Raw genomic sequence first — 24,587 nt, 5'->3', positions numbered from 1 at the left:
CCATTTTGCATCTTGTCCTCATCTCTTCACCTGCACAAGGCCACAAGGTTTTCCTTATCCAAAAAGGAAGGGGTAATTTGGTCATTTGGAGAAAGATGAGTTAAGGGATCAAATTAGCAACAATTTTATGCTTAAAAATTGAAAGAAGAAATTGATTATGCACTAATATTATTAAATAATTTTATATAATTATTTAATCATAATTAATTATGATAAATTTATTAATTTTTATAATAATTATCTTAAAAGTCATATAAATAATAATTTGTTATTGAAAGATCATTAATTCATCAGCCAATTAAGAACTCCCATATTTCAAAAATACTAATAATTCACGTGAGAAAATGCTCAAGCATAAAAGGGCCCCAACAAAACCACCTGTTAGTGCTGGTCAGCATCAAACACTTATCTAAGGCAAATTCAAAAATCATCATCTGCGAAACAATAGTTGAGAATAAACAAAAAGAAAAACCCACACCAAACCAAACCAAGAGGGTGAGAATCTCTCTCTGGTTGTTTGGGTTTGAAGTCTCCCTTCCTTCCTTCCTCTCTCTCTCTCCTTTTCTTTCCTCTATGAACTTCCTCACCAGAAAAACAAAACCACCACAAGGTTTCTTTTCTTCCTGGGCTTGAACTCCACAAAGCCAAGGAAGGAAAACAAACCAAACCAAACATATTCCTTATTTCCCACTTGTTCAACCTGTGGTTTATTTATCCTTGGAATATGGTTCAAAGAAAAGTGCCTAGCAAGCTTGGTATCCAAGCTGAACATGTTAAATCAGACAAGAGGTTGTCAAACCTGAAGCTACTATCTTCATCTCATCACCAAGATGGAAAAAATAGAGGGGCTGATATGAAGAAGAAAATGAAAAAATCAAGGTCAATAAAGCTTTCCGATCTTGAGGCTCTTCAATCATCATCATCATCATCACCTTCAAGGAGAAGCTTGTCTCTTCACACTCCAACAACTACAACATCAGCATCACCACAGAAGCAACAACCTTTGTTCAGAACTGTTGATGGTTCACCAAATTACATGAAGCCAACAAGCAGTTCACATGCAAAAAAGGAGCTTTTCCTGGTAAGCCAAAGGAACACTCAACCTGGTTCTGATTTTAAGAATCTTCCTAGAAAAATTTCCAGTGATTCCAAAGCTGCATGTGTTAAGAAACCTGCAAAAGCCTTGACAAGAACATCTAATAGTTTGAGTTTGGTGAGAACATTGACCAAAACCACTAGTTTCAAGGCTTCTAGAGCTTGTTCTAGAAAATCCACCAGGGCTGTTATGTGTTCTGCACCACAGAGAGCTACATGTTCTTCAACTTTGAAGGACTCAAAGTTCCCTGCATACCTCATGCTTAGCTCTGGGGGAACTCAGTCAGAGGGAACTTCAGCCATGAAGGTTTGCCCTTACACATATTGTTCTCTTAATGGTCATCACCATGCTGATTTGCCACCGTTGAAGAGCTTCGTGTCCGCGAGAAGACACCTTTTGAAGACGCAGAAGCGTGTGAAGCTTGAAGCTCTCAGCCCTCGGAGACTGAAGGTTCCTCTTGAGACACAGAAGGAGGACTCTGATGTTGAGCCGAATGTCTTTGATGCAAAACCTGCTTGTGATGAAATTGGCATTGATATTTTCATTGAAATCTATGCCAATGAAAAGGATGCAAAACCAACAGCAGCAGAAGGAATGGGGAGAATAAATTTTCTCAAAGAGATTGAGGATCATGAAGATAATAGCAAGTCAACAATTGAGGATAATTGCATAGCAGCAAGTGAGGAGGGTGTCATGCAAATCACTACTCCAAGAAGTATTGGTAATTGTATTCCTTCTCCCTCTATATCTGAGATTGATCTTGAGGAGGATTTGAAAAAATCCTTAGATGATGCTGAAATTGGAATAGATGCCACCAAAGAAAGATTTCTCCAAGAACAAAAAGAAGGAGATTCAGATGAAGATCACCAATCTATTGTCTGGTCTCATGAAGAAATGAGCATTGGAAGTTACTGCAGTGATGGGGAACAAGACATAGCGGATGTTGACATGTATAATTCTGATTCCAAAACCTATGACATGGAGTGGGAGGAGGAGCGGTTGCACGAATTCGAACAAGATGAGGATGCTGATTCTTCTGTGTACACAGAGGAGGACAACTCAAAAGTTGAGTCCTCATCAGGGAGTTCTCATGATGTATCAGTGACATGGTTAGATGATATCCTTGGTGGCTATTATGAGGACTTTCTTGTTGATGAAACACACAAAGAAGCAAATTCAGAAGAAAGAACCTACTTTGAAGAACAACCTAGTGGCACTAGTTCTTCTGTCCTTGAAGACACAAATGGAAGCACTGAAACTCAAGAAAACCTGACAAATACACAAGATAATGGTGGAGAAGATGAAAAACATAAGGATGATGATGAGGCCAGTTGCAACACAAAGCCACTTGATGAAGAGACAATTGACAACACTCAATGTCAGAAGATGAGTGGAACTTGCAAAATTGAAGAGACAAATGAAAATGGATACTCAATCAGTCTAGAGAACAATGATGAGAGCAACAAAGGGGAGAGCCAAATTGAGTTGGAGGATGTGTCTGAAAAAGAAAGTAACATAGCTTCTCAAGATCAAGATTTGTTGGACAAAGACCAAGGCAAAGCTAAAAGGTTCCAGCAAAACACAAGTTGCATAGATGGTAAAGAGGAAAACACATGCAAAAATTGGAAAGATGGTATTAGGAGAAAGAAGGGTGTTGAAGATGATGATGATGAAATGAGAAAGTTCAACCCAAAAGAGCCAAATTTTCTGCCATTGGTTCCTGAGCCAGGACAAAAGAAGGTTGACCTGAGGCATCAAATGATGGATGAGAGAAAGAACTCAGAGGATTGGATGCTTGATTGTGCACTAAGACAAGTTGTGACAAAGCTTGCACCAGCTAGGAAGAAGAAAGTGGCACTTCTAGTTGAAGCCTTTGAAATGGTATTGCCAGCAGCAGCACCAAAATGTGAAACCAGTGTGAGAAACAACAATTCTTCAGCATTTGGTCATTCAGGAAGAATTCAAGCTTGTAGCTGATGGATGCTGCTGAGGTAAAAAAATTCAACAGATAACCTTTTTCTTAATTCTTTCTAAGCTTCTCATTATATTTTTCAACATTTTTATTAAGTTTCTTGACATGGTAACTTACAGAAGCTTAAGATATAATTTCTTGGGTGTTCATCTGGCAATGAATTCCTTATGTTATTTTTAGTAGTGATAAATTTTTAATTTTATATGAAAGTTTAATTTGAAGGGTTTTTATATTTACATGCATCACTAGGAATGCCTACGTTATTTTGATTCACTTTTTGAATTTATTTTGATGTTTTTTCTCTCAATTTTAAATATCTCATGCATTTAATTTATTCTCGTAATCAAATAACTAGGTTGTTTTCTTATCTTATCATTAAAACTTAAAAGGAATGCTTTCGAATATGATTAATAAAATTGTTTTTCTTTATTTGTGAAGCTGTTTGTTATCTTTAAGCATGAATACAAGATTAGTACATGAAGTCTCAGTGATAACAAACAATTTTACTCTTGAACAAAAACAATAATTTTTTTGTTTAAATATTTATTTATTTATTTTAATTATATAAATTTTAAAAATAACATAATTATCTCTAAAAAAACAAATAAAAATATGCTGTTAAAAAAACTATTATGATTAAAAATAACCCTTAAATATGTGTTTGCTTCCTGTATATTTACGTTTTTTTATAATTTTTGTCTCTGCAAGTGTTTTTATTTATTTTTAATGCTTGTAAGTTTGTATTTTTTTTTTAAATTTTAGTTATGATAATTTTTTATTCTCGTAAGTTTATGTTTTTTCAATTTTAGTCCTTTTAAGATTTTAATATTTTTATTTTTAATCCTTAGAAATTTGTTCTAATAGGTACCAAAATTGAAAAAAATTAAATTTATAGGAACTAAATTTTTTTTAATAAAAAGACTGATAGAGACTAAACTGAAGAAAAAAAGCCTTACATGTAACAAAAACTTTCTAATATCTATGCCTCGCAAATACTTTAAATTATTTCATATGCCACTAAACCCTAGAAACTTTCTAATAAGTATCTCACGTTATTTATCAAGCTATTAACCATAAAGTTATATGGAGACTCATTTAACAAAAATTTGTTGTCTCCTTTTTCTTTTTTTGGTTAAGTAATTAGATAGAAGGTGCAACCAGCAATTACGTGGAAGTGTTATCTTGCACGGGAAGCATAACCAAACATCCAAAGAGTAATGTGCATGCATGCCCATCACAGAAAGTAATTTGGTTGGGCATCTCCACCTATCTGAAACATGGATAAACTAATGAGCTTCAAGATTTAAGGGACTTGTAATCGTTATACGAAGAGTGTGAAACTCCAGAAAGGGAATTTGTGGTCGGTATTTAGCTGTATGGGTTTAAATTTGCTTTAGAAAAATGTTTAGAGAACTTTAATTGTGTGTTTACTTTGGTATGTTTGTATTTGACTCACTAATATATTTGTGTTATGAAGGTTATCCATGCCTCCGGATTCTGTTAACTTGCTAGTTTGTACATTGCAGAAGGAAGGATATATAATAATTATGGATTATGTAATTTTCTTTTTTCTTTCATCATAGGGAATTTTCATCTTTATATATATAAAAGTAGAAAAGTAGAAGTGAAGGTAAATTGGTAATTCAACTTTTCTGCCTAAACTAAGCCTATTAATGTCATTATATAATTCATTAATTATAGAATGTAAATCTTATGAATGAATTGTTTTTATATTTTTCTAAAAACCTTTCTTCTTCTCCTCTTATTTAAACAGTTGTATCTCTTCTTCTGAATATAGTTTTTTTTTCCTCTTTGTTCTCCTTATGAGAAGTTGAGAACACAAGTAGCTTCCATTTTTTTTTTTTTTACCTTTGATATCTGACTACCATCGCATAATGTAATATATTTATTTCTGTATTATGAGTACGAAAAATGAGTTATCTTTGTGAGATAAAAATTTGGATAAATAGTTATTTTTGTCCCTCAATGTAGAATTTGTTGACTAATGCGCCAAAAATGAAAATATAAAATTTAGTCCCTGAAAGTGTAAAAAGTGTAATAAACATATCCGACCGTTAACTTTCATTTGTCACCATTAATAAAATAACCTACATGACACGAAGGGACAAATTTGTCACTGAAATAATTGCCAATATGGATTGTCAGCATATGAACATATTTGTCATAATATTTTTTTGACTTTTCTTCTTCTCACTTTGCTGACAAATACGTCTATGAAAGATAAAAATACAAAATTAAAAAGTGCGACAAATATATCCAAACGTTAATAATAGATTGTGACTAATTATTATTATTATTATTATGTGTTTGTAATTTACTGCTCCTATTTGTTTAGTACTTATGCAATATATTTTTTAAATTGCCTTTTAATATATATTTTTATTATTTTGATTTCCTTGACAAACCTTAATTTTTTAAGAAAAAACTTTATCATATATCTTATAATTTTATCAAATTTCTACTAAATTTATTACTTTTAATCTTTAAAATTATTCCATATCTCAATTCCAACTTAAGTATCCTTATATTTAGATTGAAGATAATATGTCGAAAGTTTTGAGTAAAAAAAAAAACACAACCGGTCATTGGACCAAATTTATTTATTTTAAAAAAATAATTTAATCAACTATTTTTTTTTTAAAAAGTCTCACAAAATTTGAACTAGATAAAGCTAAAGTGGAATTATAAGTCTTTTCCTTAATCAATAAAATGTGTATATATACCTCAAATATGAAAGAATCCCTTGGGACGTAGAATTGTATCTCTCGTTGATTTAGGGGCCATAACGACCATGCATTCCATTTGACATACTATGATATGTAATAAAAATTAATAACTAATTGAAGAAACAAAAAATTTCAAGAAATAAAAGGCTTTAATTTTTTTAAATATAACTCAATTTTTTTATATCATAAAACTAAAGAAATTTATTTTATTTTTGAAAATAAGTAGTTATATTGATTAATTAAAAGACTAATTAATAATTTGATAGATGGATAAATAGATAGATAATAAAAATATAAGAGTTCAAATCTTAAGTTGTATTTTACTATTTTTTTAATCCTTTTTTCCCTAACTTCTCTTGTCGTATTTTTTATACTTTCGGGACTAAATTTTACATTTTCATCTTTCAGGGACGCATTTGTTAGTGCAATGGGAAGATGAAAAGTCAAAAAAATATTATGACAAATATGTCCCCCTGTTGAAAATTATTTTAATGACAAATTTGTCCCTCCGTACTATTTTATTAACGGATGGAAGTTAACGGCTGAATATATTTGTCGCACTTTTTACACTTTCAGGGACTAAATTTTGTATTTTCATCTTTCAGGGACATATTTATCAGCAAATTACACATTGGGGAACAAAAATTGCTATTTATCCTACAAATTTTCTTTGCTTCGATATTCTTCCTCTCACTATTATAAAAAATATATAGTCTACATCGTTCAATTAACATCGATATGAAAATCAATATTAAAAAATACAACCGATGTTAGGTATAGTTGGTAATATTTGGTTAACATCACTTTTATTAAAAAAAAAAGAGTAAATAGACATTTTGATCCCTGTCTTTGTAGTTATTTTGCATATTAGTCCCTATCCTATTGAAATGTAAAAAATAATCCCTATCTTTGCATAAGTGTTGCAAAATATCCTTGTCGTTAAATTCGAAGGTAACGCCATTAGTGAGGTGCATTGTTGGCAATTACAATGCCACGTAAACTATCCAAGGTGGCATACCCTCCTCTCTCTCCTTCTCTCTGCATCCCAGCTCCCTTGCCGATCTCCATCGTGCTTCCTCCCGTTGACGACCTCAGCTTCCACGACCTCAAAAAGCTCTTCTTCTCTGTCCCCACCACCACCCTCCTCTGCTCCACTGTCGTGCTCCACGCCACTGCCCTATTATAGTGTGTTTATTTCTTCGTTATCCTACTTTCTAATCCACGCCTCAACGTGGTTGAGCCAAAATCATAGATTGGTGTAAACGGAGAAATAAACACACCTTTGCCTTGCCTTGCCTTGTGGCTAAGTTGCAAACTTGCAATTATGATTATTGCCATCGATTGTAGCATTAGAGCAGACCTTTGGTTGGATCTAATTAATTATAGGGCTCGATCCCCGCTTGAATGAACATCAATTTTTAAGAGTAAATATTATTTTTTTACTGCTTTCCGTTTATATATATATATATATATATATATATATATATTTCCCTTCCGTTTATGCAAATAAATTTTTCAGGAAATTTTGAAAACAGGTTCGAAACTTAATAGCAAAGACAATCAATAAAGGAGGCTGATACTAGGTGTCTAAAGATAGAAAATAGGATACTAGCTAGACTATTGGACCTTCAAGCTATATGGAGTGAATACTTGATATTGAAGATCTTGCTACAAGCTCCACCCAGTTCCTTCCTCCGCCCTCATTGCCGCCTACGCTGCCAACCTCGCCATTTCCTCGATGCACTCAAGGTGTTTGACAAAATGCTCCAACCAAACATCACATCTCTAAATGTTGCACTTTCTGGCTTCTCTAAATGGTGTATCAGCAGAAGTGATGGAAGATTTTGCAGAAGCTTTGAAGTGGAAGGAAGATGGAAGAAAGAAGAGGTTCGAGGAGATTGGTAAAGAGGATATACATTTGAACTAAGGCTTGCCACATGGTTTGCTGACATGGACTCAGATTTGCCATGTTATGGACTAAGACTTGCCACATAGACATTTGACTAAGAGGAAATTAGATTTTAACCGTAGGGACTTATTTGCATAACAAATGTAAAGATGAGGATTATTTTTTTCATTTCAATAGGATAGAGACTAATATACAAAATGACTACAAAGATAGGGACCAAAATGCCTATTTACTAAAAATAAAAGAGAACAATGTCATGAACTTTCTAAAACTCTTGTTCTCTCCTTATCTTGTACCAAAGCTGCTCTCTACTGACTCCAAGCCACAAACACCAAGCTCACAACACCATACTCTTAAGCCTCAATGTCATCGCCCTAGGCACCACCTCCCAAAGCCTCTCCTCCAACCAGCACCACCATTCCACCTCATAAAAACATCATCTTCGACCTTCATTTCTCACTCTCCGTTCGCTAAGAAATTTAAAACAAGATCTGAGATCTCTCAAACTCTTGTGCCGGTGCTCTTGTGCTCTCTCTGCACCATCTCCTACTCCCTCCTCAACCCTTCAACTAAAAACCCTAACCCTCTTCACTGTCTCGGGCTACCCTAAACTTGCCCTTTAGATCTACAATCCTCCTTAGAGCGCGAGATCTATTAATTGGTATACTCTTAGTGCTTTTGAATCTGGGAGCAGAATCTCTCCTCTGGCCTCTGGGCCTGCCAGGTTAATTTCCATCATCAATTTGAGTTTATAGTATTTCATAATTGAAGAAACTTGTATTGATAATTGTTTATTTTGAATTTAATTATGTAAATGAAATGTAGGCAGTTTTGGATGAAATGCATACTTGAACTGTTCGATCTTGTGCTTGGTCACCGTCGGGTAAGCTATTGACCTTTGATGCCATTTGGGAAAATGTTGGTGGTGATTTTGAGTGCGTTTCTACTTTGGAGGTAGGTTACTGCTAAATACTTCAAATACACCATCTGATGTAAGCTCCATTAGAGCTTGTAGGCCTAGGATCTTCTTCATCAATGGATTTCTTTGCTTCTTGGAAGATAAATGACAGCGGAATGGAGAAGGAAGAGAGAGAGGATACACCACTTCAAGGAGAAGATGAGTCTAGAAGAAGCTCACCACCATAGGAGGCCATGAATAAAAGCTTGGAGGAAGAAGGAGATGAATGAAGGAAAAGGAAGAGAAGAACACGAAATTTTGTGCTCTAAAAGAGCTCTAAAATCTGAAGTTTAATTTTCAAATGATCAAAGTTGAAAAAAATACACACACATGACCTCTATTTATAGCCTAAGTGTCACACAAAATTGGAGGGAAATTTGAATTTCTATTCAAATTTCACTTGAATTTGAAATTAAATTTGTGGTGCCAAATTTTGGAGCCAAAATTTCACTAATTATGATTAGTGAATTTTAGTTATGGTTTAGCCCACTAATCCAAGATCAAGTCCAAGATTCTCCACTAAGTGTGCTTAGGTGTCATGAGGCATGTAAAGCATGAAGGACAAGCACAAAGTGTGACTATATGATGTGACAATGGGGTGTAGCAAGCAAATGCTCACCTCCCCCTCTAAAATTTAATTGGATTGGGCTTCTCCCAATTCAATTAAATTTATTTCTTAACACACACATCAAATATTCACTTAATGTATATGAAATTACAAAACTACCCCTAATACAAAAACTAGTCTAGGTGCCCTAAAATACAAGGGCTGAAAAATTCTACATTTCTAGGGTACCCTACCTACATTATGGAGCCCTAAATACAAGGTCCAAAAATAATGAAATCCTAATCTAATATGTACAAAGATAAGTGGACTCATACTTAGCCCATGGACCCAAAATCTACCCTAAGGCTCATGAGAATCTTAGGGCCTTCTCTTGAATCTCTGGTCCAATCTTCTTGGAGTCTTCTATCCAATGCCCTTGGGGGGTAGGATTGCATCACCATCAACCTATACTGTTCCTTTATTTTTATTTGGATATGTCTATTCTTTGATCACTGTTATTTACTTTTAAGATATGTGTGATTTTATTATAGGGAGTTGCTAGATGCACCCAACATTATTGCTGGTGCACCCAACAACTTTCAAAAATACCCAAAGTACCCTTGCTGCTCCTTCTTGCTTTCTGTCTTTTCCATGAACAGTGCCGCCATGAACAGTGATTTGCTCCACGGTTTTAAATAAAACAATGTGTTTCCTTGCGCATTGTTTCCTTCTTTTCTTCCTTCGGTCGGTGCTTTCCCGCTTGTTCGTTTTCTTGCGATTAGTTTGGTTCGGTGCCATAAAGGTGAAGTTGAAGGTGAAGGTACTGGTGATCGGTGTTGCGGTGGTTGTCGGCATAGCATACGAGGTATGCAGTGTTGGGTGCATTCTGGTGTACGGCAGATCGTGCGGATCAAGTTGATCCGCAAGTTAGGTTGCGGATCAACTTGATCCACAAGTATCAAGTTGATACGCAACCTACATAGTCTTACGGATCAACTTGCAGATCAACTTGATCAACACGTGACTCTATTTATTTAAATTTTAAAGTTTAATTTTGTTTTTAAATTATTACTTTGTTTGTATTGTCATTTTTTATTTGAATTGTTTATATGTGTAAAATGAAATAGGGTTTTTCCTTTTTACTAATGATGAGTTATTATGTATAGTTTTGTATGTTTTATGTAGTTTGGTTATGTGTTGTATGTCTGTGTTGAAATTTTTAATTTATTGTTAAGATGGAAGAAGATCAATGGATGTATGAAGGTAAAATGCATGAAGAAGTGGATATGGATTATGAAAATGAAGAAGAATGTGGTGTGAATGAACCACATGTTGATTGTTCGGATGCGTTCAATACTTCTTAGGTAATAATGTTCATGACTGTGAGTGATTTAATAAAATAATGAATATGTTGTAGGAAGCTGAAATTATGTGGATTGGTTTGTAGGTGTTTGACAGCCGAGAGGATGTTTTGCGGTGGGCTCGATCCGTTGCTTATGAAAATGGATTTGTGGCGGTAATTGTAAGGTCTGACACAAACACAGGTAGTAGAGGAAGGACTTCATTTGTGTTAATTAGGTGTGAAAGGAGTGGCGAGTATAGGTGTAGGAAGAAAGAATTCGTTAGAAGAGACACTACGACTAGGAAATGTGGGTGTCCCTTCAAGTTTCGTGGCAAGCCTGTGGTTGGAGGACAAGGGTGGATGGTGAAGTTGATTTGTGGAATTCATAATCATGATTTGGCCAAGCCATTAGTTGGACATCCATATGTCGGGCGATTGAGAAAAGCTAAAAAAAAACTTATTGTTGATATGAAGAAGTCAATGGTCAAACCAAGAAACATTCTGTTGACTCTGAAGGAGCAAAATGAAAATAGTTGTACGACCATCAAACAAATATACAATGCAAGAAGTGCATATCGTTCTTCCATAAGAGGAAGTGATACTGAAATGCAACATCTAATGAAGCTTCTTGAACGGGATCAGTATATTCATTGGCACAGATTAAAGGATGAAGACGTGGTTCATGATATCTTTTGGTGTCACCCTGATGCAATGAAGTTAGCCAACACATGTAATTTGGTGTTTTTGATAGACATTACCTACAAAACAAACAGGTACAGACTCCCACTGCTTGATTTTGTTGGGGTGACACCAACTGGGATGACATTCTCTGTCGGTTTTGCATATTTGGAGGGTGAATGTCTTAATAATGTGGTTTGGGCTTTAGAACGCTTTCGAGATATATTTTTAAGACGTGATGTCCTCCCTGGAGTTATTGTCACTGATAGAGACCTAACATTGATGAATGCAGTGAAGACTGTATTTTCTGAGTGTACAAATTTATTGTGTACCTTTCACATAAACAAGAACGTGAAGGGAAAATGTAAATCGTTAATTGGTCAAACAAATGCTTGGGAATATGTCATGAATGCCTGGGGAACTCTTGTTGATTGTCCTTCGGAGCAGCAGTTTGATGAGTACCTGAAGAGGTTTGAAATGGTTTGTTAACCTTGGCCAATGTTTGTTGATTATGTGAAGGATACATGGATAATCCCACACAAGGAAAAATTTGTTACCGCGTGGACGAATAAGGTGATACACTTAGGGAACATAACAACAAACAGGTATGAAATTGTTCACTTATTTCAATCAACGTTGATGAATTGATGGATTTTTATTGTTGTATATGTTTATTGTTATTTGTGTATTTGAAATGTAGGGTTGAATATGCTCACTGGGCTTTAAAAAGAGTGTTACAAATTTGCCTTAGAGACTTATGCAGTGTTTGGGATGCCATGAACAACATGATAACGCTATAGCACACGAAAATTAGAGCATCATTTGAAACAAGTACACATGTCATTGGACATGTCTTAAAAAACCTTATACACAAGTCTTCTTGGAATGGTTTCAAGGTATGCTTTAAATCAGATTGCTGCTGAATTTGAGCGTGTTCACTATGCTGGCAACAATCCTTCCAGTTGTGGTTGTGTGATAAGAACAACGCACGATTTTCCTTGTGCTTGTGAGCTATCCAAATATGTTGTTGGTTACATCCCGTTGGATTCAATCCATATGTTCTGGAGAAGACTCAGTTTTTTAGATCAAGGGATATCTGAGCCCGAGGTGAGCATCAAGGAAGAAATTGAAACAATATCCAAAAGATTTGATGAACTTGATGTTTGTGGTAAGTTTACTCTGAAGACAAAGCTTCGGGGAATTGCGTTCCCTAATCAAAATTCGATGTGTCCTCCTCCAGTAAAGGTTAACACAAAAGGTGCACCAATGAAAAGAAACCCAAGGTCAACAAAGCGTGATCCATCTTACTGGGAGTATGTAGATGTTTTTCATTCTCAACAAAATAGCAATTCGTTAGTGAGGCATAGTTCATTATCTTTTGACCAATCCAATCCAAGAAGGATGATGCCTATGTTGGATCAATTTCAGCCATCTATCCATGACTTCATTGATAGTGTTGTTGATGTTGAAGCTGATGGAAATTGTGGATATCGGGTGGTTGCTGGTTTATTAGGTATGGGTGAAGACTCTTGGTTGTTGGTCCGCACCCATCTGCTTATAGAACTTGCCAAATTTGCAGAAGACTATATCAAGCTCTTTGGTGGCACAGACAGATTTGAGGATTTAAGGATGTCACTACATGTTGATGGGTTAACCATGGTATTTAATTTGTGTTTTTGATTTTTAAGACTTAACTTTAAAATAAACTTTGACATCTATATTTGTTTTATTCAGGTCACTATGGATAAGTGGATGGATATAACCGATATGGGATATGTGATTGCATCAAGGTATAATGTAATCCTTGTATCCTTGTCTCACCAACACAGCATGACCTTCTTTCCTCTTAGAAGTCAACCACCGGGAGATCCTTCGATGCATCGCATAATTTGTATCGGTCACGTCTATGACAATCATTTTGTTTAGGTACATTGTAGATATAATTTTTTTTATATTTATGCAATCAGTTGTGTACGATTGAGTTAATACTTATTTATTTTTGCATGTATGACATATTTATTTGAAAGATCGTTGTCCTTTACCGTCGATAGCATTGTTATGGTCTAACAATTATCATACTTAGGCAAAGCAGTGACCAACTCCATATATTAGTAGAATGCAACATTATAGAAGCTTGACGTTGTACAAAAAAGACTATGTTGACTTAAATGATGATTGAAAATGTACCTTTGTTTATATGTTAACATAAAAATTTCCTATAGTCAGATCAGATTCTACTACAAATAATTCATATTGTAGCTCAGTTTCTGTTTTTATGTTATCTAAAATATTTTCTTGGTAAGAATCTTGGGGTGTTTCTATAATGCTCATTCTACCATAATTTTGTGATCCTTTTATTTTACAACTATTAGGTATGTCATAAGGACATTGGTTACTGATATTCGTGGGGACATCACCATGCTTTGTTTGTAACTTTGATGTGAGTTCGTCTATTATGGGTGACATTTGTGAGTTTGTAGAGATTAATAAATAATCTTTTGTAATAGTGATTGATCTATTATCATGTACAATAAAATCAAGTCCTAATATCATTTTTATCTTTGGCTGGTTGCAAATTTTCTATGTCTGCTTTATTTATAAAAATTTTGTTGCAAAAAATGTCACAATTTGTAGATAATTGGATAGTGAAATTTCTGATTTCTATATCATTGGTTATTATGTCCCCAGACATGGTTCTAGTTTTGGTTATTATGTTACTTCTAAAACAATTATGTTGGGTACAACACTTTTGCATATGGAAGTAAAAGAACAATCAATATCTACTAAAGCTTGTAAAACTATTTCAGTTTGGTCAAAACTATTTATTTTAGGAAAAATTATTTTAACCAAAATATGTAGGCTTTTATTATTTTTTTATTGCAAATTATGGGAATATAATCTTTGTTTTGTAGTGCCCTAAGCCCACTTGTTTGTTCTTCAGAAAAATTTGGAGCTATGCTTTTCTCAAAATTTTCGTTGAAAAAGTCTACCGTTTTTTTTAATTTGGTTTAATCTGGTTTCCAAAGTGGAAATCCTGTTATTAAAAACTTTTTTTCAAAATCATTTTCCTTTTAAAATCAGGGAAATTGATTTTCAAAATTGTTTGTACACAAGTTTTGCAAAAATTCTTGTAGCATAAACTACAATGAGCTCTTAACGTTTTGCAATTTGTTTCTCTCGTTGAGGGATTCTTGGAATGGGCTATTAGTATAGGAAAGAGTGTAAATGGTTTCCCATTGGTAATTTCTTTTTCTTTTTGGAATTCATTCATAATTTGCATTTGAATCTAAGTAGTTTCATTTAAGTGAGTGTTGTCACTTTTTTGTTTTTCTTCATTCCATATAGTGGGTGATGTGGGTGATAAAGATTTTTGACAAGGCAGGAGAAGAGACTAAACCTGCATTTAAGGTGAGTGTTTGCCACCCAATACCAGCGAAGCAACTAGTTTATGATATTGTTTTATTTCAATTTAACTGCTTTTGGCAGAGAAATATAACATAGACATTTGAAACTTTTACCTTGTGTTTGGATAAGGAATTTTAAAATTTTAGGGAATTTGAAATGCCTGGAATTTGAATTGTTTTGATTTTAATTTCCTTCATTTTTCAAATGCTTTGTTTGGATAAATCAATTCAAATTTCGTTGATTTTAAATTCTTTGTTTGGATAGGACAATTCAATTTCCTCCATATGCAAAATTTCAATTTTATATTATAAATAGATGAAATTTTAATATTAAATTTTATAGAAAACAAACACAATCTAATTTTGAAATATTAATTAAAAAATATTTTTCAATTTTTAATAATTTAAAAATACAAAAATATTGATAATTTTGACTAGGGTTGTTTTGCCTGATCACAACCAGTGATGTTTTTACACCGACATCAACCAAGGCTATTTTTCAGTTGACATCAAATACGGGTTTTTTGTCAAAGTATGTCGGAAATATTTATCAGTTGACGTTAGCCGGGGCTATTTTTCAGCTAATATTGGTTGAGTCTATTTTTCATACGATGTTGACTAGGCTTTTTTTACCAACTTCGACTAGGGTTTGTTTGGCCGACACCGGCTAGGGTCTTTTTGAACGACATTGATCAAGGCTATTCTTAGCTAACGTCGGCCTAAAAAACCCTACCAGGCATTGACAAAAAAACTCTACCCATTATTGGCTAAAAAATAGCTTGGTCGATGCCGACCAATAGAACCTACTCGATGTCGGTCGAAAAACATCATTGGCAACATTGGCCGAAAAATCCTTAGTCGAAGTTGGCTAAAACATAGCCCTGACCAATGTCGGACAAAAAACCGTACCCAATATTAGCTATAAAATAGCATTGGCTGATGTTGGCTAAAAAATAGCTCTGACCGATGTTGACCGAAAAAAATCTAGTGGATGTCGACTGTAAGAACCTAGTCGATGTCGACTAAAAATAGTCATGCCCGATGTCAGTCAAAAATACCTAGCTAGTGTTAGTAGAAAAAACTCTAGCCAACATCAACCAAAAAACCTAGCTAATGTGGTTAAGAAATAGCTCTGACTGATGTTAGTCAGAAAACCCTAGTCGATGTCAGCAAAAAAAATCCTAACTGACGTCGGCTAAGAAAATGTAGTTGACATCAGCCAAAACACCATAGTTAACATCGGCTGAAAAATAACCCTAGCCGATATTGGTTAAAAAATAGCTTTGGCTGATGTTAGCTGGAAAAACCCAGTTGACGTCGGCTGAAAAACCCTAGCAGGTGTCTACTCAAAAGTTAGTCATGACCGATGTCAGTAGAAAAAATCTAGCCAACATCGACCAAGAAATTCATTAGTCAACATCAACTGAAAAAACCTATACGACTACGACAAAAAAATCCTTGATGAACGTCAGGAAAAAATTCTCATGACTGACGCCAGTGACAAAATAACCCTAATCAACATCATCTAAAAAAAATCTTTGCCGATATCGGCAAAAAATAGCTTTGGTTGACATCATATAAAAAAATTCTGACCGAAAAATCCTCGGCCAACGTTAGTGAAAAACAACTTATGTCAATGTCGGCCGTAAAAACTTTGGTCACCCATACTTGCGAGTATTGAGTGAGAAAGAGTCGCGAGCAAGAACGTGAGTTAGAATGAGCATCACTGAAAAAAGAATTTCAAATTCTTTATTTTTTTAGAGAATTTGAAATTCCACTGTTTTAGTCAATCAAAATGATTCATAAAAATACCAAAAATTAAATATCCTTTCAAATATTCTATCCAAACAAGCTATGTTATCATGAATCCTTTTAAATTCCTTGAAAAATTAAATTCATGAATTTCTCTACTGAATTGCTCCATCCAAACATATTAGAATATCGTGACACATTGAATAGTAGGAGTGGACATAACTTTTCCACTTATTTTAACCCTTTTAATTCCCTTCTCTTTTTACACTTCAGCAAAGTTGATTACTTTCTTGAAAGTAGAAAAACATTTTGTCAAAATACCTCTTTTTCCAGGTTATGGATCAATGTCAATATTGCTGTAGTGACTATATGTTGCATTATGTATATGCTTGTAGCAGATTTGTATTAATGCATATTTTGTGATGAGTGTTTTCCTCACAATTAGCATTTTGGTATTTGGCAGGTTGTGAGGCTAAGGTATCACAATTTTAACACAAGTTTGTACATGACATTGGAATTCAAGTGGCATTAGTTCATGCTCATGTTTCACTGCCTTCAATGGTATATATAGGTTTATGCTTGACATTAATTTTTCTTTATTTTATATTATCTAGTTTTCTATTCTTATTGCAACTTAAATATCATGAAACTATTAGAGCCATGTGTTTAATCACGTTCTTCAATGACATATAACTTATATCCTCGATAAAAAAAATTGATCATATTTTTGTTTAAGCTAATGTTGATCTTTTATTTTTTAATACATTCATTGGTATTCAATATCTTGGCAATATTACTCAAATTCATATTTTAGACAAAATAAAAGGCATGTAACTATCATATTATATGCTTTTTATTTTGTTTTCACCTTGGCAGTAAAAGGGTTTAAAAACCCTCATAATTGTCACTTTTTGTTTTCACATGTGAAAACTTAATGGGATCTTGAATAAAGAATATTGAATTGGAAAATGCATCAAAAGAGTTTGAATAAACGAATGCCAAATACTACTGTATTATTTATGTTGGGGATAAAATAGGTCGTGGCATGATGAAAATCATCATTAAACATTTCAAAAAGTTCAGTGAACATTTTCCTATGCTAAACATTTATTGGAAGTTAAAGCTGAATAAATTTTTACTAAATGATATTGTTTGTATTAGAATTCTTTTGAGAAGGGATGTGAAGGGTGAAATCCCACTTGAGCTTAGAAATATGCAAGCATTAACATGGGTACTAAGTCAAATTGTAGTCATATAGTTTTTTTTTTTAAATGTCTTTCTATATCGGTTGTGAATTTAATTGATGTGGTAATTGAGAGATTTATAAATTTTGACATACTTTCTACATCGGTTCTAGGAACAACCAATATAAAAATGCATTTTCACATTGGTTTTAAAATTGATGTTGAAAGTGCTTGACTTTCAACATTCTTCGACACAATATTGATTTTAAAACCGATGTTAAATGTTTTTTTTGTAGTAGTGTCTTCTACATTTAGTCCATTTGATCGTGTTCATTTTTTTTTTTTGCACTATAAAGGTAGTATTTTTTTTTGTCATATTAGTTTTTCAATTTTATTCACTCTATTTTTTTCTCATACAATAAATCCCATGTTAGACTATTGATATGATAAAACAATTAGTTGCAAGTTGTTACAATTTAAATTCAAGTTATATATAATTTAGTAGATAATTTTGAGTTTGTTATTCATCTCTATTCTATATATATCTCTTGTACATTCACAATTAGATATGAATAAAATCCTAAACATTCCATTCTTTCAATATGGTACAAGAGCCCAAGCTTAACAGCCAAATTGATCCCTCTTTTTTATTATTCTTCATGGTCATTTACAATTGCTTCTAATTTACCCATTAAATGTCATTTTATCTTATGACTTACTAATTTATTGAATGTTTTATTTTATCTAACACATAAAATATTGGTATAACACATAAAATATTAGTAAAATTGATGTTTGAAGTTAATTTTGTTCACAAATCATTATTTATTTTTGTTTATTATATAATTATGTAAATTATTAAAATTTTTATAAATTTAAATTATCTTTTATAAATTCATATCTATATGTCAATTTATTAATATAGAAATTATGTATCAAATGAAATTCATGGAAATGAACATTTTTTTATGAAATCAGTAACAAAATTTATAATTTACTCACATAAATGAACAATTTGCTTGAAACCATATTAATATCTAAATAATTCTGATTATTTTTTTAATTTACTGTTATGATAATAATCTTAATATAACTTTTATTTAAATTTCTATTTGAATAAAATATACAATATTTTTAAATGAATTATTATTTATTATCTTCTCATTCGAGTAAACCATTGAAAATTTTTGTTTACCAAGGTAAATTGAACTTTTCTCTTATACATTGATATCTAGATGTAAATATTTTAAAATTGAAAATTATATTATATAAAAAATAAAAGTAATGGAGATGAATGTTTTATTTTATGAAATCAAGTAAGAAAAATTATAAAAATAGAGACTTAATGCTTAATTTATTGTAGAATTTGGTTATATTTTCACAAATTTAAACAATAAGCTTTTCAATATGTTGTTTTCACTTATTTTAAAAAGCATTTTTTATTACCATTATTACAATTTTATATTTTTTTACCTTATGAAAAATTACAATTTTATATTTTTTAACCTTTTGAAAAACTATTTTTTTTTCATAGTCACCTTTTGTAATTTCAACCATTAATCCTTCAATCCTTTATAACAATATTTATAAGTACTTCTTGTTGGCTAATATGATGAAGTTAAAGTTGAATCGTTCGGGTAGTGCTGAAATCAATTCTTGGTTAGACTTTAGTACCTTTCAAGTGAATTCTAAATGAGTTAGGATCTCTTTTTCTTGATGAATTGGAGGATTAAAAAAAACACCCATGTGATATACAGATAATATTAATGCACATGTTAAATATTACACTTAATAATTAATTTTATTGTGATTATACACATTTCAAACATATTCTTAATAAATATTGATCAATTATTAATTTCATGAGACATATTACCTGGGCTTAAATGTTATGTGCATGAGACATATATTACATGATTTATGTATTCATCTTTTTTGTGATTTTGCATTTTCAAACTTTTTTTAGTAAATGTTACTCAATTATCCATTTTTATTAAATAAAGATAATAACATTTAAGATAAAAAAGTATGAGAAAAAAAATTTAAGATTAAATTGAGGTGTCAATTGGATAATTATCATACTCTTTGACAATTATCTATGATTATTTTTACACTTAAGTTAATCACCACTAAAAAAGATGTGATGGCGGTTACTTGTGAGGGTCATTATAAACCGCCAAAAAATATTATTTTTAGGAATCAATCTTTATTTTTGTTTTTTCACTTGACGTTATAAACACCGTCACGTAACATTTGAGACTTTGCACACGCCAAAATTTCAAAGCTTTTGGAGTATTTCTCTCACTCTGTACTTAGCACATCATTGGAAAAGAAATTGTCTCAACTGTCAAAAGCAAATTAGAAACCCTCCACATATCACTAAAATCGATATTCTTCTCCTCTCTCTCGTATTCTTCTTCTCTTTGTGTCATCGCCGTCCCTGGTGACTTTGTGACTAATTTCCTATCACATTGCAGTCAATGAAAAGCAGTACATATTCTATATGACTTAATTTTTTGGGATATAACAAGAATAAAACTTGTTGCAGGATGTGTTCGAGGAAAAAAGGAACATATTAGAACCAGCAGGAGCACTTGCACTAACTGGAGCTGAGGCATACTGCAAGCATTATGGGCTCCAGGGGAAAAATATTGTAGTAATAACCAGTAGAGCAAACATGAATTTTGATAAACTTCGGGTTGTAACTAAACTTGCTAATATTGGTTGTAAACAAAAGGTTGTGCTGGCAACTGTTATGGCAGAGGAGCTTGGAAGTTTCAAAAAATTTTATTAATTGGTATGTCTGCTACTTTATCACTATGTCTATAAGTGTTCTTCATGTTTGTACTTATTTTCTATCTTGCCTGGCAGGTGGGGCAGATGAACGTCACAAAATTCAAATATAGATGTAACTCGAATGAGAAGGCAGTTGTCCTTTACAAGTGAAATCATAAAATTGCCTAATCATTTTTTCTTTATCCATTGTCAATCAATTTTTAAACAGCAATATGTTGCCTAAATATTGACATCTCTCTGTCCCAATTTATTAGTGTTCATTGACTATCATTTTCTCTAGTGCAAATATCTGTTAACAACTTGTATTATGTCAAGGTGGCCCATAGTATTTGTTGTCTCAATTGTATTTGCATGCAGTGTTGAGGTTCACATAGCCTCCGAACTGCGAGCAATTCAGGAAAGGATGGAATCTTCTCAGCTCAAAACTTACAATCTCACAGAAAGTAAAGTTATATAAAGTGTAGTGGGGACATCCATGAATTTTATTTTGGTTTGGTTTTCAGATGATCTGAGGAACAGGCACTTGAAAGAGTTTGAAGGAGCTTTCAAGTTAAGTCATATAGAATACATCTTGAAGCAATGTATAAATTAGTGATCAATATTTGTTTATTGAACACACTTCGCACAAAAACAAGAGAAAACCTCAATACAATGAAAACATATAATAACATAAAAAAGTTCAATCTTAAATGTCTCAATGTCTTGTTTTAACAGCAACTAAATTCTTAAATTGATAAGATTTTCTCACTCTAAAGAAGAACAAGACAAAAGCAACAGGAAGATCATAAACAACTAGTAAATAACATTTAGACATATCATTCATACGGAATACAGAATCTGCGCACGAACAAGGCACAATAAGAATTAGAAATTCCAGCACAAACTACATATCATATGAAAATAGACAAGAAATAAATGAACACCGTGATTTCTAGATCTAGGCCTTATTACGCTTAGATTGAACAATAAAGATAGAGATAGAAATAATAATCGTAGGAATAATGAAAAATGAACCATCTATTTGAAAAGTGCATTGGTGGAGGTGAGAACTGATCTTGCTTGTGATCAGAACCTTTTTCGAAATAATGCAGAGGGAGAAACTGTTGCAAGAGAGAGAGAAGAGTGAAAAACTTTGCAAGAATGAAGGAGCGAGAGAGAACCTATCAAAATCCTAACACAATCACCTTCTTTTTCTTCTTCCTTTCCGATGCAGTCACCAGAAACCACCGATGCAGTCATCAGAAACCATCGCCGGCAGCTGAACAAGTGCGGAGGTTTCCGGCAGAAGCTGTTGCGAGAGAGAGAGCGAAGGATTTCGAAAGAAGCTGTTGCAAGAGAATGAAGGAGCCAGAGAATGAAGGATTTCGGGAGAAGCTACATCAGAAAAAAAGAATTTCAAATTCTTTCATAAATGGAAAGAATTTAAAATGCTAATATTTAAGTTAACTAAAATCTCTTATCAAAATCTTCAAATTTCAATTTCTTTCTAAATTTTTATCCAAACATCTTATTTGATTGGAAAGTAATTAAAATCGTTTAGGATTTATCTAACTATGTACTTAGCACATCATTGGAAAAAAAAATTGTCTCAACTGTCAAAAGCAAATTAGAAAGCCTCCACGTATCATTAAAATCGATATTCTTCTCCTCTCTCTCGTATTCTTCTTCTCTCTGTGTCATCGCCGTCGCAGATTCCAGCCACCATTGGCCTCATTTTCTCAATCTAAATCTGTAGAATCCCTCATCTCGTTGACCTGTATCAAAGCCCCAAGAATATTTCTTGCAATCGAAGCTTTGATCGAACCCTAGCTACGACCATCAAAGCCATTTTCGGCTACCACTGTAAGCTTCTTAGAAATTTACTCCGATTAAAGCTTTCTTTTGGTCAACCGCAATAAGACTTCACCATGTAAACCCAATTTGAACCTCAGATCAAGCTTCTTCTCTTTTTTTTGTGCCTGAGAAGCTACTCCTTCACTTGCGGTTCTTCTTCTTCAATTTGATTCGATTCACACTACATTACCTTTATTTATTTTTTAATTTTTAAATAAGTGTAAGGACGCATTTTGTCGTTACGTCTTTGTTATTGTGTTAAATTAAGAGATATTCATTTTTTTGAGTTGTGGCTGAATTTTGTAGTTGAGTGAGGGAGAGAATGTCTTGTGGCACGCAGAAGAGTTTGAGAAAAGCACTTGGAGCACATCCAGTATTGTGTAAGCATTGATTTTTTTGATTCTGGAAGGAATATGGAGAGCGTTGAAAGGAAGGGATTGACTCATTCCATTCCAAGTCTTCAATTAGAGCTTAATTTCCCTTCATTTGTTGAATTCTCTTAGTCAATTTTTTTTTGAACTCATGGATTTCCCTATCTATGGTAATTTTTTGTAGTCTTCCCTCACTTCGTTTTGGTGTTTTTAAGCATTCAGACTTGACAGTAAAGGAGACCAAATTTTACAATAGAAGGAACAAATTTTCTTAAAGAATCCTTATTGGTTTACAGATAACATAATCCACTTACTGAGGAAGATTAATTAAACCTATAGCCTAAGATTCTAGTCAAACCATAATACACTGCTATTGCAGGCATTTGTTTTCCTACTTCCACTATTGAATCTAACATCTCGTTATATTTTGAAATTTTGAAAAGTTCATTTCGAAACACAGATATTTATCTTAGAATGAACATTTCAAAATGCAATGAGAAGGGAAGATACAAATTTGGGAATGCAAAATTCAAATGCCGCTATTGTCTCGGCCAAAACAAAGAAATATGAAATTACTAAATGATAGTATTTTGGGTAGATGGATTAGCCAATTCCCGGAGCCCTGGTGACTTTGTTAGATTCATCCACATACAATCGAACTCTTTTGGGCTTGAAATCTGCAGTGACAAAATAGCCTGGAGGCACCACTTGAATTTCAGCTCCACCCATCTCCTCCTTTATCTTCTTCTCTGCTTCTTCAGCAGTGACACCAACCAGCTCTGGCCAACTTGTTTTGGTAGGATTGTTTGTCCCCAAGAGCTGGTTGTAGTCCCCTACAACACCAAACATATATAATATATTGGTACCACTTACTGAATCAATTCCATTTTTTGTAGTTAGTAGTGCCAATTTGAATAAATTTCTTTAGAAGTATTCAAAAGAGAAAAAATAAGAATAAAAAATAAAAAAATTTAATAAATTAAAATTAAATTTATGTATAGGTTAAAATTAGTTTACTGAATAAATTAAAATTATGAGAAAACTATTATTTAATCATAAACTATCACCCATGTTAAATTTTGTTGATTCTTATAAAATTATTTTAAAATTTATATCAACCATAATTTATAATCAAATATCAGTGTAAAACTATTTTATATTGTCATTATATTACCATTAAATTCTAAAACTATTTAATTTCTTTAACGGTAACTAGTTTAAAAGGTTAATGTTCACTTTTTTTTTTATAGTACATAAATATTTTATTGGACGTTGTTCAAGTCATATATAAGATTATTTTCAACAATGAAGTTTTTCAAATATTTGATACAGGTACATATGCAAATCGAATTACAGACCACTGTTAAGTTTAAACAAACAAAACCTGAATATATTTGGAAAGAGCAATTAAGAATAATAACACTCACTTGGCAAGGGCTCATTGGGTTGTTCTTGAGGAGGATTAGTCCCTTGTCCTTGTTTTTCCTCAGCCATAATAAAATACCGAACGATCGAGTACTCTACGAAGGATCCTTTGAAGAAAGTTTTCTGGAGCATGAACCTTTAAGTAGGGGATATGGAAACTCTGACTCGGTGGAGTGTGGTTCTAGGTTGCCACCTGTTTTGGACATTTGCATAATAATGAGATGATTAAACCGATTTTTCCAATGCCATATGCCTCGATTTCATGGTGTCAGGCAAGCCAACTAGGACTATATTTGGCGCATATAATGGCGGTACATGCCAATATTTTATGGGAAGAATAGTACACAAATATTATTTACTAATACTTAGACTCACTTAATTGAATACAGTGTTTAAATATTATAAATCATATGATATCATATTTAATTTTTACGGATAAAAAATGTCCGTAATCCTTCAAACAATTAAATTTTAACACATCTCAATCAATTTCGCTGTAAAATAATTGAATTGAGCACGTCTTGGGCTTCAGGTTAATTTTTTTAATTTTATTTTTAACTTTAATAAAATCCC

The 24,587-nt window shown here is 32.8% G+C and overlaps 2 protein-coding genes across 3 annotated transcripts; one reads left to right on the top strand and one right to left on the bottom strand.

The window, feature by feature from the left end:
• The first annotated feature begins 396 nt into the window (after window positions 1-396).
• Window positions 397-4,645, top strand: LOC114372908 (calmodulin binding protein PICBP-like). 2 transcript variants are annotated; one of them, XM_028330467.1, is made up of 2 exons: window positions 397-3,087; window positions 4,213-4,645. In XM_028330467.1, exon 1 carries the CDS (start codon window positions 725-727, stop codon window positions 3,071-3,073), a length of 2,349 nt encoding a protein of 782 aa, XP_028186268.1. In that variant the 5' UTR covers window positions 397-724; the 3' UTR covers window positions 3,074-3,087; window positions 4,213-4,645. The 2 variants fall into 2 exon arrangements, with proteins under 2 accessions (XP_028186268.1, XP_028186267.1); XM_028330466.1 differs by having other exon boundaries at window positions 4,206-4,645.
• An 18,189-nt stretch (window positions 4,646-22,834) lies between these two features.
• On the bottom strand, window positions 22,835-24,226 carry LOC114375101 (subtilisin inhibitor CLSI-I-like). The gene is made up of 2 exons (XM_028332848.1): window positions 24,017-24,226; window positions 22,835-23,422 (listed from the first exon to the last, which is right to left on the bottom strand). Exons 1-2 carry the CDS (start codon window positions 24,144-24,146, stop codon window positions 23,193-23,195), a joined length of 360 nt encoding a protein of 119 aa, XP_028188649.1. The 5' UTR covers window positions 24,147-24,226; the 3' UTR covers window positions 22,835-23,192.
• Between the last annotated feature and the right edge of the window lie 361 nt (window positions 24,227-24,587).

This window comes from Glycine soja, chromosome 11, assembly GCF_004193775.1.
Source record: "Glycine soja cultivar W05 chromosome 11, ASM419377v2, whole genome shotgun sequence".
In the NCBI taxonomy this organism is placed as follows: domain Eukaryota; kingdom Viridiplantae; phylum Streptophyta; class Magnoliopsida; order Fabales; family Fabaceae; genus Glycine; species Glycine soja.
This window is presented reverse-complemented; position numbering and strand designations above follow the sequence as displayed.

Bases quoted from the DNA above. Each gene is read 5' to 3' on its own strand.
- LOC114375101 (XM_028332848.1), bottom strand. From the start codon at position 24,146: ATGCTCCAGAAAACTTTCTTCAAAGGATCCTTCGTAGAGTACTCGATC. The intron at 23,423-24,016 runs GTGAGTGTTATT...TTGGTGTTGTAG, and splicing joins ACCCAATGAGCCCTTGCCAA to GGGACTACAACCAGCTCTTG.
- LOC114372908 (XM_028330467.1), top strand. From the start codon at position 725: ATGGTTCAAAGAAAAGTGCCTAGCAAGCTTGGTATCCAAGCTGAACAT.